This window comes from Hippocampus comes, unplaced genomic scaffold, assembly GCF_001891065.2.
Source record: "Hippocampus comes isolate QL1 unplaced genomic scaffold, H_comes_QL1_v1.1 scaffold199, whole genome shotgun sequence".
Lineage (NCBI taxonomy): Eukaryota > Metazoa > Chordata > Actinopteri > Syngnathiformes > Syngnathidae > Hippocampus > Hippocampus comes.
The window spans coordinates 544340-561061 of record NW_017805372.1 but is presented as its reverse complement, the minus strand read 5'-3'; the positions used below and the strand labels follow the sequence as shown (position 1 = coordinate 561061).

Sequence of the window (16722 nt, the reverse complement as noted above, 5' to 3'; positions counted from 1 at the left end):
CACCCCTCCCGCTTTCCCTCCTCTGTGTCCCCTATCTCAACATCCCCCCCACTTGCCGCTCGGAGGCGGACGTCAGTTAGATATTAATTAGTGAGCCCTATCCCACAGGCTGATCGGGAGCACAATGGAGAATCCCAGCATGTATCTGCCAGCATCTCTCTAATGAAAGGAGTATGTGCGGGGCCTGTCTTGTCAGTGTGTGCGCACGCGCATATATGTGTGGAGAGGGGGGGAAAAAAAACGATGAAGGAGACCACATGAGAATAAGTGAATAAAAAAAAAAAATGTGACCAGAAACAAAGATAATGTGCATGCCGGCGATCATTATGTGCGCGTGCACGCGTGCGTTAATGTATGCGTGTGTGTGTGTGTTTGTTGGATATTGTTCAGCAAAAGCAGCAACTGAAGCAGGTCCACCAGCTCACGCCCCCCCCCCCAGCTCATTTACACAGGCGCCACATTAATTCAATCTACAGTAATTGGCGAATGCACACACCCACACACGCACGCGTGCACCCAGAGGGCACTGCCTTGAGTTAATCAGGCGCTGTGCACAAGACACACGCACGCGCGCACAGTCACATCATTTTGGAAATGCAAACCATTCGCATAATTAAACATGTGCTTACACATCTGAGCCCCTTCATCTCCCACGCGCACACGCTTCAAGGACGTGAATGAAGCTTCACATCTAACACGTGTGCACCAGGCAAGGCTGGACTTCATGTAAAATGAAACACACAAGATGTCAAAATCAGCTGTCATCAATGTTTTCCCAGGAAACAGAAGGCAATAGAAGGGTTGACTGCGGCCTTCCAGGGAAACTGATGGAGATGTTTTAGGGTGCACGAAAGGCCGACAAAAGCAGGAATGGATGGAATAAAGAGCACATTTGCATAAAATGGACACGCAGCCTCCATTTTATGCATGAAAATGGGGAGAAATATATTCATTCGTGTGTATTAAATTGTGATGAGGGAATGGTTGTGTTTCCATTTCCAACAGGCCAATGACACGTGAGAAGGCTTTTCATGATCAGTACAACATACAATAAATTCACCTCATTATTTTTCTGACGTTAGAGGGTTGGCGAATCATTTTTAAACTCAGGCTATCGCCATCTACTGGATGAAATGGAAGCTGCAGATGAGGTGCACCTACAGGCTGCTATTTGTACGGAATAAAAACTGAGATGAGGTAATGGCCAAAGCGGCCCAACGCAGTTCTGCATAGTGTGAAGCTGCAAATGGGGGCAATTACAGTTCCCAATGGCACCGTGGCTTTCTGGGCCCCGTGAAGCTATGTTAGGCCTGACCACTGTAGCCCCTGTGGAAGCGCTCCCTATACCGTCGCCGCTAGAGCTCTTGTGGGGAATGCATAACAAGCAACTACAGTATCGCTGGCCTTTTATTGACCTTGTCAATAAAATCCCCTCCCACCTTCCTTTTCATGATATCATTCCAGTTATTTATGACACAATTCGCACATGACAAATCACTGTGAAGAAAAACATGTTGGCGTACACACCATGAATTTACCATTGCTAGACACATAAACAATACATAACAGCCAATAATGAAAGATCCGGCATTTATGTTTTTACACACAATCCAGCATGTAGGGGAGGGGGCGGGGGGAGTTATTTCACACAGTGATAGATAGCATCACGCAAACAGTCAACTAGTCATATTTTCTCCAACAGGGACAATTCAACATATTTATTTTGACTATCCACGGGCATCCATACATTTTTTCATGTTATTCTTTAATGTAGTTTTCGGTAATGCACAATGTAACATACCTGGTTCCATTCGGATCATTTGAATCGGGTGCAGTTCCTCATGCTAACCGCTAGGTAGCGCAGGTCCGACAGTGGTTGAGAGCAGGCATTCGCACCGGAGGCAGAAGAATCAATATTCTCCGTGTAAAGTAACGGCAAGTGGCCAATGTAGTGATGCACTCGCCAGTGTGTGTTCTTACCATTAATGTAATTGTCTGATGACGAGCCGGCTTTCAACCTGGTTGGAGGTCCAGTACGAGACTCCATTCCGCGTTACTCTGGGTGCGATTCTTCTTCTGGGCCACTAGATGGTGCCATATGCTAAAATGAAGAAAAACATTCCAGCTGAAGTGACAGTCTTGTTTATGTTCTGCTGTGCCCCTCGGGGCTCCACAGCCTTTCTCCCCCTTTTATTCAGACTTGTTTTGCTTGAAGCCAGCCTTCCATAAAAGGAGAAGCGGGATGAATACAGTAACATTTCAAGGACTGGATTCAAAAAGCTTCATACACCCACTCACACATGTGAATGTATCCAATCATGAATATGTTGGACTCAAGCTTTGCATCTAAAATAAGCGACGGGTATTTTCATATTATACCCAACACACACGCATAAATTATGCTGGATCTGTCAAAAATATTTACAATTGGTGAATCAGTTTTGATGGGCGGATGGACATCTAGATCAGTACAATAATAATAATGATATGAATAATAATAATACATTTTATTTATAAGCGCCTTTCAAGACCCCCAAGGACACTTTACAATCAGGAACAAAAACAATAAAACACAATGCGGGTTGAGCAGCGGCAGCCAAACGCGCCAGCGTTCACTCACAACCGCTGCAGCTGTAACAAATAAACACATTCTTGTTTTCTCTCAATGATGTGTCTTCAACTGAGAAGTCTTTTTTTTTTTTTTTTACGCAAAGTATAAAGGGAAAGTCAAGTCTATTTTTTTCTTTCCACTGACATGTTTTATGCACCTCCGCTAATCTCAACATGGTATTCTGATGTTCAGTAACATTGTGTTTGTGTAAAAACAAAACAATTATGACCCAGAAACACCCGAATGAAACCGAGACACGATAAATGATCTTCACACACTTTTAATTAGACGTCATTTGGATATAATCGATATTCCTAATATCCTGGTAAATGAATCTTATTGACTAACTACAGAGCATAACGTAGATACCATCTGTTTAATTTGGTTATTGTTGGCGCCTAGGGTGTTTAATTATATCAGTGAAGGCCCGACGACCATGACCTCTTGGAGAGCTTTTCACGGCACCGGCATTGACATGGTGGATGTGTTGCTTTATTGGAAGTGATTCGAGTAGATGGGCTGGACTTTTCATTTAGGACTATGGCTCGCCTTCACCGTTTCTTCCAAAGTCATTTTCAGGAGTGAAAGCCTGTGTTTGTTCTACTCTGTCGTGGGGGGACGGGGGTGTACATGGGCGTGCATGTGTTTGTGTGCAATGCCGGATGCGTCAAAATTTCACCTTGGTGAAAAAAAAACAAGCCTTCAATAATTCATCCTTAATTATGAGCAAACATGACCTGAGGCTTAGCTGGCATACACACACTGAAATCTGACTTATGGTCTGATTTCCTAATATTGTCACAATGGAGGTTATGTGTATATATATTAAAAAAAAAAAAAAAAAAAAAACATCTGATTTATAACTCCATAGCAACTTAATGCTTGTAATAATCTTACTCTTTTCCTGTGATATTATTGCAAGTAATTACTTTTCTTAATCTCCATTGTTTGGCAGTATTGCTGCATAATTTATGAGAGGCTATAACTGAATTATTGTTCTGTGTATTAAATGCTTTATATAAGCATGTTTGACCTCCAATGGGGGAACCCCGGAGGATTTCAGAGACACTACCGCAGCTCGTGAATAGCGAAGGAAAAAAAATATTAGCTATTTAATATATACAATATGGACTTGTAATTCATGTAAATACATATATAGATGGTCTAATACTTGGGCTCCCGTCATTTCTTCAAATTTTCCCCCTCAGATTGACAGCGATGGCTAAATGACCCCCTCATGCCCCCGCTACAGCTATCAAAGATTTTTGGTGCAATGCATCACAGATCCTGAAAAAAGTGCAGATCCCCCCGCCCTCCCAAAAAAAAATCATCCTCAGTTACATGTCGGTGTGTGCGCACTTAGTGTTTTCTGCTCTAAGATCAGGTGCCCTAGCTTGCTAATTTACAAGAGGCGTCAAGCGTGTCGGTGTTCCCGGAAATGTATAAATATCTGACCTTTGTTCATGCTGCCACCCTTGTCTCACACTTGATGTGCGAGAAAAAAACAAAAAACGTCATGTCAGACTCACTCTGACGAGAAAACATCTGGGACAAATGACAGGAGGTGCTAGCACTAATGATGCCCCAGCTGCCTCTTCGCTTCTACAAGTAACTTTCTGCAATGGTTATTTATATTACTATAGGATGTCTGGACATGATAGTTATCCATTCATCTCGTGAATACCTGTATATGGTTTGTCCTCATTAGGGTCACAGGTGAGCTGGAGCCGAGCCGAGTTGAATTTGGTCAGCAGTCTCTGGCCCATTCAGGCGCACTTATCAAGCGCATCAAGCATCAAGGCCGTCTGCTGCCGTCTTGGGATGATGGAACACACCGGCTTGCTGAAGAGAAATGCGCGGGGCTCTCCCTATACACCAAATACATTCAGTGTCATGTCAAATATGCAATAGTATTATATAAAAACAACCCAAAAAAATTAATATTAAATATTATTGCATTTTATTTTCAAAAATAAAAAGATTTTCTTTACCTGAGCAGGTTGTAACAGGCATCGCAACTCCATCCGCAAGCCACGACTGAACTGCTCCACCGGAAAGCAGATGACCCCAAGAAAACGGTGCACGTTCACCGAATTTAAGCACAAACCTCCATGCCTAGCCGCTACATTTCCATCGACATCTCAGAAGTTACTCAAGCAGCCATTTATTATTTCACAGGAACCGTTGGCGGTTCATTTGAAGTGCATTAGGAGTCACTAAATTGTTGTCCTCCAAAACGCGGATGTATTCACCGCTTAATAGTGTTACAAACACGCGCGGCGGCTTAATTGGACAAGCAGCTGCTGTGACGGATGGCGCCATGGTACAGAGGGGGGACACACCAAAGATGAACTTTACCACTCTATACTTACAGGTAGGTGAGTCATCCTGCCTTAAACACACACACACACACCAAAAAAAGAGACAGAATTCTGCACATTGACCTGAAAAAAAAAAACCCAAACAAACATCGGAGATATATAAATATATTTTGCTTTCACAGTAGCTTCGTTTTGTACCAGACCCTCCAGAAGGTTTGTATATTTTGTGTGTGCTCGACTTGGATGACCCCAGCTGTCAAGCCGAAGCTTCGAGCTGGAGCTCACAAGGGTGTCAGCAAGGCGTCAGGCGTTAGGCATAGAACTTGATCCGTAAGTCCGCCTTGCCTCCTGCTCCCTCATCCATCGATTCCCTTGCCCACCTGCCCGTATTTTTCCATTGCTCTTTGTTAACCCAAGGTCATGTTACTCCCACACCTTGCAATCTTATTTCATCATGCATCATGCCTTCTTTTATTTATTTCCCCCCCACCCCCCCATCTCTTCCCACCATGCGATCAAATATGAGATCCTGATGTTTGCGGTCTGCTGAAAATTGTATCTGAATGCCTCCCCACTTCGGAGCTGCTCCTTTGTGTATATTATTCTTTATTGCATTGTGAGTCAACCGAGAAGAAGCCCGTAGGTGCTTTGTGATGAATCGGTTTGACTGAACACAGTGGGATGAGAGTCATCAAAGCATGTCGGGGAAATTCAACTCAAGAATCGAATACGGTCGACATGCAGTATCGGGTGAAGGCATCTCGAAATGTTCCGTTACACTCTGGTTTTTGTTTTTGACGGTGAGATCAAGCACTATTGCCATATCAATTGATTGATGGCGCCATGGATTTCTTTTTTTTCCTTTTATCGGTGAAAGCAAGCCGATTGTGAACAATTCGGTATGGTGAGAATGAAACGAAACAGAGGAATCGGAATATTCAGAGGCGTTTACTCAACGTCATTTTTATTGTTGTAAATAAATAACAAAGGGAAAATGCTCAAATTTGGCCCAACTGTATTCACACCCGTCAGTCCCGACTTTGCATTGGTAGCCATATTGCAGTGTCGATGAAAAACAAGCATGTTTTATTGAGCGACTGTACCCATGCATGAATCCAAAATGTTAATCACCGACATTTTCCGCCCAAGGCTCTTCCCTGACGCTCGTTATTGAGCTTCTTTACCACCACGGCATACATTTGATGGATTTTCTTTACCGTGTCATTGTGCAACCACTCAGTATTAATCCATTAACTCAGCAGGGGAGAGGTGAAGGTTATTAGGACTCCGGGGGTGAGCTAAGCTTTGCGGTTGGTCACTCGAAAACCTGCTTTCCTGTTGCTCCCTAACCCCAGTTAGTAAATGCATTGATGAAAGCCGATTATGTGGGATGTCTGCGGAGTGCTCCCTTCACTCGACATGATCATTGATTGCAGCTATCTAATCAGGACGGCTCACCAAAAACATTTTAGGAAAATCCATCCATCCGATGACAATTTTGAAATTCACTGCCTGCCGTGAAAAGATTTCACTATACTTTGATTTTGAATAGGATTATAAAGCCAGTTAGCAACCTCATGCTAATTTTCCGTGGATTCCCTTCACCGCGTTGTTTCACGCTGAACAAGTTGTATGTGAGAATTACTTGAGGTTTCTGAAGCTTGCTTGAAGGCAACATGTATCGTTTTAATGGCGCGTATACAAGTAGTTGGGTCTCTTTCGTGCCTGCCAAGCAACGATGGTTATTTCCAGGTTGTAATGGAATATCACAGAACACAAACAATGATCATGTGCTCTCAAGCTGGTGGTTTCTTTTCGAGTGACTTCATCTAATTAAGTGCATTAATGATTCCACTTATAGGACCCGCCCGTCCTGAACACACACCCAATTTTAGACGCATGATTATTCCGATTTTATTTTTTTCCCCACTTGGGCGCTTGTCACTTGCACAATGCGGCTACAGATAGACCCAGTATAGATTATATGCTCATAAACAACGCTGCTTAGCGGGACAGAAATTCCCAAAACATCCTGACCTCATTGCTCACGTGTTTGTGCTTTGACTGTTGCAGCAACTGTCACTCCGACAGTCCCGCGGCATGATTGACTTCTAACTTTGTATGCATGCGTGTGCCGCGAGAGGTTATTTTGTACCACGGCGAGGGTGCTTAACTCAATTGTCTACGGTCACCCACTTAAGCTTCCGTCCATGCGTTCTCAATAGGCGTCTTCATATTGGACAAGGTGCTCGGCGGTCAACACTGGTATGCACTCTGCAGTACGAAAGCATCCCATAAAACAATTATAGTGCGCGCTTATCAAATCGATTGAATTTTTGGGTGTCTTGAAATATTCAAAGAGGAGTCTTCAAAGGTGGTGCTGAACTGCATACCTACAGGAAATTACATGCTTATCTGTGACAGGATGATCGAAAAAAAAAAACCCCAAAAAAATCACAAGAGACCTTTACTGGTGTGTGTGTGTGTTTCCGTCGGATGGTCCCCACAAGGGTCATTCAGAAATCTGCATGGAAACCTGCACACGTTTGTGACTTCAGAAAAGGTGGTCCCCGCAAGCGTCATGAAAGCTGTTTCGTGTGTATTACCTTGACAAAAGTCGGTCCCCAAGGCGGCAACCGGAGAGGTGTCCCTCTTGAATCAGGTACCTGTGTCAAATCAAGAAAGGAGGGTCTTCCCTACAGGTGTCATTAAAATAAATACAGAAATAAATAAATCCAGAAATAAATAAATAAAAATTATCATACAAAGAAATTCACGTACTAATTAACAGGTGAGAAACTAGCACTAGCACTAAACTGGGGCTCGCTGTCAATGAAAAAAAAACAAAACAAAACGCAGTCGCCGTACATTATTTATGCTACCCGACACTTTTATCGAATCAGTCACAATGTTGAGCATGTGTACTAAAACCAGCTCTGCTATCCTGAGCTGTGAGTTGATTACTTCGCTGAAACACTGTCCACGTTGTCACAAGGCCAGAGTCCCTTATTGCTCCTCGGGGAGGCGGGGGGGGAACGGGGATCGTGTGTCCTATGGCATAGTCGGAGGCTTTTCCACATTAGGGTGACTGAAGAGGAAATGTGACAGTCGGGTATACGTCGGCGCACGTGCTAGCACCGCATGCTAAGTAAGAGTGAAAACCCACGCAGTTTGAACGATCAGAATCCAAACCAGACTGTGGACGTGCCCGGTTGCCATGCGATACGGAGTCTCATCAAGTCATCAGCAAGGTTGCAGACGATTGACCGCTCATATTGCCGTACACTTGTACGCAATTATGGACGCACGTGCCAATTATGGGCCGCAACCTTGGCTCCGTGATTAGAGCGTGTCGTCGTAAAACATATCATCACTGGCTCATGACACATCATTGACATTTTTAGCGCAAAGCACAGCAAATGTTTGTCAAACGATATCGGACACGTGAAGCTAAAAAAAAAATAAATACATGAATAAATACTGATGTGATGCGGCAATAAAACAAATGAGGGGACTGAATGTGTTTCTGATGTATTTGGACTGTAAAGGGCCTTCTTCTTTATGAAAAGTAACCTTTGGGAATCCAATTCATTGACAATTAGGACACAAGGAGTCAAATGGAATGATTCAGCACTTTCTCGCTTTTATTATTCACTCCCACAAGCATAAATGAAGTGACAAAGTGCAAAGCAGCACTGCCGTGAACGTTTTTTGCTACCAAACAGTGAACACAGCACAATCCCGTCGCCGCCGTTATTGTCTCCTTCGGCACACCCCCCGATCAATTCGGTAGACTCTGAGGATTAAATATCGCTTTGCAGTTTCATACGCAGCATCAGAAAAATGGTTATTTTATTTATTTATCTATTTATTTGTATTTTATTTCTTTTTAGTCAAAGGCTTTTTTGGAAAAAAAACAAAAAAAACAAAAAAAAATATATTTACAAGCTCATAAGACACTAGAATTTGTCAAAACATTTGAATAAAAACAGAAGAAAATAATTGTGATGCGCCCAAAAACGTGTCCGCTTGAAAATGTATCTCAATGTACAGTAAATATATATATATATTTTTTTTTGCGCATGTAACCATATACTGTATAGGTTGTATTAATATGTTTTCTTTACTCTAGGAGTAAATACATTCTACTCTACAATCACGAGAACAACACCGTGTACATTCTCAAACTAAACGGTTCCATCCTTCCAAATGTTGAACCTTGACCAGCAGGTATGTATGCGACGACATGCTTCATGTGTGTAAGCGTCTGGCTACATGGGTGTGTGTGTGTGTGTGTGTGTGTGTGTGTGTTGTGTGTGCGTGTGCGCGCAGCGTGTAGATAATCCCCCCACCCCCCCACCCCAGCCCCCTAACCCCGCAAACACACCCGCACACATGGGAAAATGATATGATCCGCAGTTATTCTGGTCCACTGCGCAAGTGAAACGTGATGCCGCATCTATTTGCGATCTATTTCGGCTGGCCAGCAAGGAGTCGGAATACGCTCGGTGGTTTCCAAACCCGACGCCCGCGCGCGCTCCTTCGACGTGCTCAGTGGCTGCATTTGAACACGCGAGAATACGTCCTTGTTCATTTTTCGATAGCTCCTCGATACTATTGCGTCGATACTGCCAAGCGGGAAATATGGACGTGCAAGGCAGCGTGTTCCGAGGCACTGAACGTTTTCAAATGTTCAAGGAGACAGTTGTTCATATTTGCTGTCGTCATTGAGCTCTTTTCTCATCAAATTGACTTGTTAAAATGTCGTTTTTTTCCTTTTTTGAAATGCACGTGGCCAGGGTGACTGCTAGCGTACGACTCTGGAGGCCGGAGGGGAAATGAGGAGGTTGCTCACTGTCTGTCTCATTAATGGGGGCCATCTGGAGAGAGGGCAGAGGGGAGGGGGCACGTGCAGAGACCAGGGGGGGGGGGGGGGGGGGGGGGGGGGGAGATTGAAGTGGTAGAAGGTCAGAAGGTCAGGTTCCACGCAATAAAGTTCGGAGCTGTCCTCAACCTCGGTTTCTACGTGCCAATCACCCAAAAAAAAAAAAAAAAAAAAAAAAAAAACAACCAACCTATGAAAACAAATATTAACACACACATGAACTTGAACAACACAAATACACAATCTGTATTTCTACGGCGGTTTTAGCGATGTTAAAAACCGATCTGACCCTGGAGGTAGTTTTGTGTTTCTCTTTGATTCCCTGGAGTGGCACAAAAGACCAAGATAAGTTCAACTCATGATGTCAAAATGATATTTGACAACGTGCTAATGAGCGTTTCTTTTGCGGGGGTAGCGACGGGCTTCCGTCGGCAAAGGCATTGGCGGTTCTTCAAAATGACTTTTTGTCGGGCTATTTTTTTTTTTTGGATTTTATTTTGAGTTTACAACCCTTTGAAAAGACACGCTCACTGAATTAAACATGGGCAACAGCAGGCCGCTAACGCGCGAGCTAATTTGGCAGCTGAAACTAAACGAAGCAAAAATAAAGAAACGGCAATCGAAGACACGCTCAATCTCCCAAAAGTGTCCAAATACAGCCACTGAACATTTTGTGTTTCGACTCCGACCGACCGTCCGTCCGTCCGTCCGGCCGGCGTGCAGCACATTTTGATGTTAAAAGGCCACTTTCCACCCTTAATGATGCAACATAACCTCCTAATTATTGACCTTAAAAAGCCCGATGTGCGACGAGTTCAATATCGAGTCATGACGCCCTGCGACGTGTGTGCTTTTTGCGCATGAAGGCGAACGAGCAAAATTCCCGTCGGAGCTGACCGGCCCGGCGGACATGTTTCATAGATGAGCACACACACACACACACACAAACAAACAAACAAACAAACACAAAGAGCGTTCCCTGCCAGCAGTGAGGCTTCAGAACATGTGCTTTCTCGCAGAAAGTGTGTCTGTGTCCCTGTGTGTGTGTGTGTGTGTGTCTGATTCGCTGATAAGAAGAAGCGAGCACCTCGTGGCGTTAGGCTCAGAACGACGTCAAGGAAGGAAAGGGAGCGTCCTTATTTTTTTTTTCTAAGAGCGGCGATTAATAGGAATAATGGCTAAAGATAAATATTGGTTTCTCCTACGAGTCGCTCGTGTATAGAAAACTGGAAGAAAGCTATAGTGCCTTAGTACACGCACGTGTCACCGCATCGTCCTAAAATAATTTATAACAATAAGTTATCCTTTAAAATGTATTTACATACGTACATCGTTATAATATTGGAGTCACCACACGTTTGTTTGTTTCTATATACGTGTGTGGATGTCATATCGCACATGGACGCACACACAATTTGGATACAATCAAGATGAGCTATTGCAACGCCGCGTGAAGTCGCCGGACATTCTTCTTGAAGAAAGGAGTTCGTGTGTATTGCTATTGCTTGAAAGAGCAGCCCGCTCACGCTTTTCTCGCCAAATACGAGTATTGCTTTTAGGGTCACGTAGAGCCGCCCCATAGCCCCCCCAATCTCCTCCTCCCATCATGATGTGTCCGCTTCATCGAGAAGAAGAAGAAGAAGAAGAAGAGGGGAGCTGTCATGTTCTGCTGCCTGTTTAGAAATCCGAGCGCAGCAGCAAGAAGAGGAAGGCCTCCCAGAAAAAAAAAAAAAAAAAAGAAAGAAACAGGCAGGAAGTGTGAGCCGCCGCGGAGTAACGTGTGACGAGGTGGGAGGGAGGGGCGATCCGAAAAACCTGTCATCTCCTCTAGAAGTCGGAGAAGAGATCCTGGGGGCCCAGGTGGATGATGAAGGGCGCGAGGGTCCGTGGCTGGTAGAAGGGATTGTCTATGAAAAGACCCCCTGGAACGACACACACACACACACACACACACACACACACAACATACAATAGTGAAACGTCTTGAGACTTTGGACCAGGAGGAAGGTTATGTTGGCATTTACAGCGGCGCCACTTCAAGGGCCGGAGCCATTTTTGGAAACATTCCACCAGAAAAAAAAAATTAAATAAAATTGTCAAAGTGGCATTTTGTACATTTTAATTAGACGTGACTGGGGGGACGCAGTGAGCAGCTGATTATGAAGGGATAATCTGACATTTTGGAAAAAAAAAAAGAAAAAAGAAAAAAAGCTTCATAGGAAGTTGGGAGTCATCATTTAAAATATTATTACAGTCATACCTTGGTTTTCAACCATAATCCGTTCCAGAAGGCTGTTCGAAAAGCGAAACCACTCTCTCTTTTTTTTCCAAAAAAAAAAAATCTTTTTGAACACGTCTGCTCACAATGGAACACGACACGAGGAAGCGTCACTTCCTCGTGTAAGGAAGGCGAGAGGAGTCAAGTGGCGCATTCAAGTGCACTCAGTTTGTTCGAGAACCGAAATTCGGTCGTAATCCGAGGCATAAAAAAACTCAAAATTTTTAGTCTAAAACCGATTTGGTCGAGAAGAGAGAGGTTCTAAAACCGAGGTTTGACTGTCAATACAAATAGATTAAGTATGGAAATTGGATGACAGTTTTTAACCATCCATTCTCTGTAGCTCTTGTTTTGCGATGTCACGGAGGTAGGACACGACAACTCGTTCGGCAATAAAAGTTGTATGGAGTGCTCAGATATAAAAGCGAAATCATGAACCATTAAATATTCGGTACCGCCAGTAATTTGGCATTGGTTATTTGCCACTGAATACATCTCCCGAGCCCTCTGCTGTCGCTGCCCAAAAAAAAAAAAAAAAAAAAAAAAAAAATGAAAATCCCAAACACACGCCAGCCCGACGCTCACTTGCTACAACGTGCCCCCGTGGGACACCTGGCAAGTATTAATCCACGGGAGGTAATGGGATCGTGCGGTTGAATGCGGAACGCGGGATCTGACTAATAGCTGCACAAATGGTCCCCCGAATGGGGATGACATGGGATTAACGTAAAAAGATTGAAAATCCCCGCGCATGTACGAGGCGGGAGTATCACCGATTCGAAATTAATTGCGCGGTTTCAATTCGACCTCGCGTTTCCTGAAAGCTGAGCAAATACAAGCAAAAAAGAAAAACTACAAAAGTCAGCGTTCCACTTTTATAGGAAATAAACTTTATTCCACATGATTGAATTTTTCCTGTACATCCCTTCACACAGCTCATATTCATTTGATATTTTACAGAGAATACGTGTGACGTATTGCAAAAGTAAGCGCCCCCCCCCCTCCCCCCGCTCTGGTAAAGAACAAAAATCACAACAGATATAATTTAGGATGAGCGAAAAAAGTAAAAATTCACAGTATAAATCCTTCAAGTTTTCAACTTCAAAAGTTAAACCTGCAGTATGTTTTGGGGGAATAACCCCCCCCCACACACACAAAAAAAGGACTTCTGCATCTTGAGAGTGTATGGAAAGTAGAAGAAAATGTGTCCCTTGTGGAAAAAAAAAATCAGTTTGGTTTACGCGTCTGCTGGTTTAAAAGAAGTGGTAGTGGGGGACGGGGTAGGCGGGTACTTTCATGACGGGCAACAGAAGCATTCTCTTGGGCAAACCTGGAAGGGGACACATGAGAAGAGCTCGACGTGAGTGAGCGTCCAAGCCAACGGGGGGGTCGGCCAACGCTTTTACGGTGAGGAGACGTCCGCGATGAGTCGGCCTTTCCGGCAGGCGGCGAGAGTTAGTGGCGGCGCATCTCCAAGCAGCGGAAGCAGGGCGGGGGGGGGGTTAAAGTTGTGAATGGGAAAGATCAAAGCGCTTCTTCATGCGAGCGGCTCAGCAGGCCTCGCTGCTTCCTGTCCGTCTCAATTGTACCGAAGGTGGGGGGAAACGTTTTTTTTTTTCGATGCACAGCTGCTGACTGACTTGCACGTGGCGGAGGGCGCGGGGCACAATCCTAATTTTCACCGCCGTCAACTCGTGGGCGGATAGTGAAATTGACTTGCTGTCCGACTCGTGAGAGAAAAGCTCCAGTGGTGGTCCGGCGTGCACGCGGCTGAAGGCTACGCGGCGCGGCCGCCTTTCAAACGTTCAAAATGAGACGTGATGAAAGTCGACAAATCGACTCGGCGGAGCAAAGATCAATCGCCAGGGAGTGTGCTGCTATCAAAAGTCGAAAATTAAACGAATAATAGACAGCAAACTAGTTGAGACGGACTCAACGGCGCCTCCGGTGGTTGAAGCCAAGTTGCGCGGTAACCAGCAATTCCGCACCATCGACGAGTTCTTTGTTTCATCGATTACCGCGCCCGATCGAGACTTCCTATACCTTGTCTTCTAGATCGTAGATTTGAACATGAGCTGCCGCAGCGCTCTAATTTCCCTTCGAAATTCATCAAGTCCCATTTGATCTCAGCTCAAGACCAGAAAGTCAGACAGCAGTGCTTGGCTGAATATCAAGTGGCGAGCGGACACTTAGCCAAAGGGCACATTTCTTTGAAGATCTCACGCACACACACACACACACACACACACACACACACACACACACACACACACACACACGCCAAACACCAAACACACACGCACGAGACAGAAAGCTTACAGCCCCGATCAGCATTTAATCAATTGGTCCAAGTTGAAAAACGAAAAAAGGAGAGTTGAGATGTTAAGAGTCTAAGCCGGAAGAGGGGAAAAAAAAAAAGCTTTGAACCGTGAGGATGATCGCAGATCATGTTGAAAGCGACAGAGAGAAGTGAGCGCTGCAATGGCGGGAAACGACAAGCCGCACGTACCGTACGCAGGAGCAGCTGCGGCGGCGGCCGGGCTGTAGGCGTACGGCGTTCCGAAGCCTGTTGACGAATCGACGAAAAGGGGGTGAGATCGCACACTTGCGCGGCTCACAAGCTGATTTCACCCGACGTGGAGTCACAAAAAAAAAAAACAAAGCAAAACAAAAAAAAGACTCACCTGGCGTGACGTATCCTGGCGCCGCGGCGCTGACGAAGGCTCCCCGCGCGAGGGCCGCTCGTCCTCGTCCTTGGGCTACCTGAGCCGCCACGGCCGAGGCCGCCGCCGCCGCAGCCAGGGCTCCTTTCGTCTGAGCGCCGGGACACAATGGAGATTTCACGGAGAGTTAGCTTTCACGTTCCACAAAAGAGCGGCGGTGTGTTTGTCAATTAGAGAGCGCGAACGGCAGAACGGCAGAACGGCGGTGCGACGGCGCGCTTTATGGACGTCTAATCTGTGCGCGACCGTAAATTGTGAGTTAAAGGCTGCGCTCACGCTGGGCTAAGCGCGTTGAAACATTACAGCGATTTCCACCCATGTGGCGGGAAATTATCCAATTCCACTTAACCGGAGCGAAAAAAAAATGATCACATATTGATGACAAATAATGTACCGTATGCTAGCGATGTATAAGTGAGAGCCAGAGTGTTCGGTGCTCTTCCACTGGAAGGCAGAAAGTGAAATAAAACTGTGCTTCAAAGCGATTTATACGAACGGAAGAGTCGCTTTGTGGTCAACCAAACAGGTCCAGATTTCACACTCAGTCAGTTTGTCTCGAAACTGAGACAAAAATCATCTTTCTTGTGGCCTGTTCGAGAACGTTTTGTGTTTTGGAACGATACTTCAGGAACGATGGAATCCCATTTCAAGACATGAATGATATGATCACTCGCTTCGTGATACTTTGGCCAGAACTCAAATGTCTTGGTGGGGAGGAAAAAGTGGTATCGGTGCATTTGTGGTGGTGGTAGTCGATTATGCCATAACTTTTGACGATATGATCACTCGCTTCGTGATACTTTGGCCAGAACTCAAATGTCTTGGTGGGGAGGAAAAAGTGGTATCGGTGCATTTGTGGTGGTAGTCGATTCTGCCCTAACTTTTGATGAACCAATCAGGCTGTTGATGAGGTAATATGGTGTTGTGCATTCCTGACCTGAGGCAGCAGCTTCTTCTTCTTGTTTGCAGCAGCGTTGGGACCAGAGAAGAGTTTTTCCAGAGCGGCCAAAGCCGCACTGGCCTTTGCTACCTTTTTGTTGGGGCCCGCCCCACGGAACTTCTGTCCGTCCACCTCCACCTGGCATACACAGAGAACATAATTAGCGCTTAATCTGGGGGTTCCCCCCCCCCTGTCAAAACTAATTATCACGCAACCACGCAGTCCCAAAACCGGCAATGGGCCACTCAACTTCGGTCTGACGGACCAGGCCCACTTGCTTAGCGATGCCCCGCTGTCAGAACAGGCTGGCTAATCAATCAGCAGAGCAACGGAGCATCGAGGCTTGTCAGAAAAACGGCACGCCTCACCGACAGCGGCCTCACCGCATGAACAAACTTGACTGGTTGACCGCACGAGAGAAGAGCTGGTTCCTCCATGCATGCGCGCGTGCGTGTGTGTGTGTGTGTGTAGTATCGCACTTCATTAGCCAAGTCAGCCCGAGTACGAGTGAGCCTTTGACGTTCATCCTTGTGTTTGATTTCTTTCCCCATCTGAGGCCTTTTGTTTTAGAAAGTCCTCCGGTGGCCATGCGATAAAACTGATTGTGCAAAAAAAAATAATAATAAATAATAAAATAAAAATAAAAAACAGATACAGACTTGATTGCTCATACAAGCACATCTGGAAGCGAATCTGCTCTCGCTCACCCTCTCTCACACTCTCACTCTCTCATGGTGAGCATACTTGGGTTCAAAATGTGCACCTGAGAGATCTATTTGGGTCCTATTTTTTTTTTCCATAATCGAGCAGCCCTCTGTGAGCGTGAGTGAGCGCACAATTCAGCGCCCCCTAGTTGGTGCAACAGACCGACCGACAGAGTGAGCAATCTGTTAAGTGTGAACACACAATTTGCCCCCCCCGCCGTTCGGGACCTTCTTCAATCAGGCACTCGACGTCTTGAAAA

At 45.2% G+C, this 16722-nt stretch overlaps 1 protein-coding gene across 4 annotated transcripts in view; it reads right to left on the bottom strand.

Moving 5' to 3' along the window:
• Window positions 1-10846: 10846 nt before the first annotated feature.
• The window catches only part of strbp (spermatid perinuclear RNA binding protein), a 46272-nt gene continuing 40396 nt past the window's right edge, over window positions 10847-16722 (bottom strand). For 3 of the 4 annotated variants that reach the window (XM_019872008.1, XM_019872007.1, XM_019872010.1), the window contains exons 15-18: window positions 15756-15896; window positions 14780-14909; window positions 14605-14661; window positions 10847-11739 (exon numbers count right to left, since the gene is read on the bottom strand). In XM_019872008.1, coding sequence (XP_019727567.1) covers window positions 11645-11739; window positions 14605-14661; window positions 14780-14909; window positions 15756-15896 — 423 coding nt within the window. In that variant the 3' untranslated portion in view covers window positions 10847-11644. Of the gene's footprint in view, window positions 11740-12962; window positions 13426-14604; window positions 14662-14779; window positions 14910-15755; window positions 15897-16722 lie in introns of those variants that run through there. The other variant, XM_019872009.1, reaches the window with a different exon arrangement.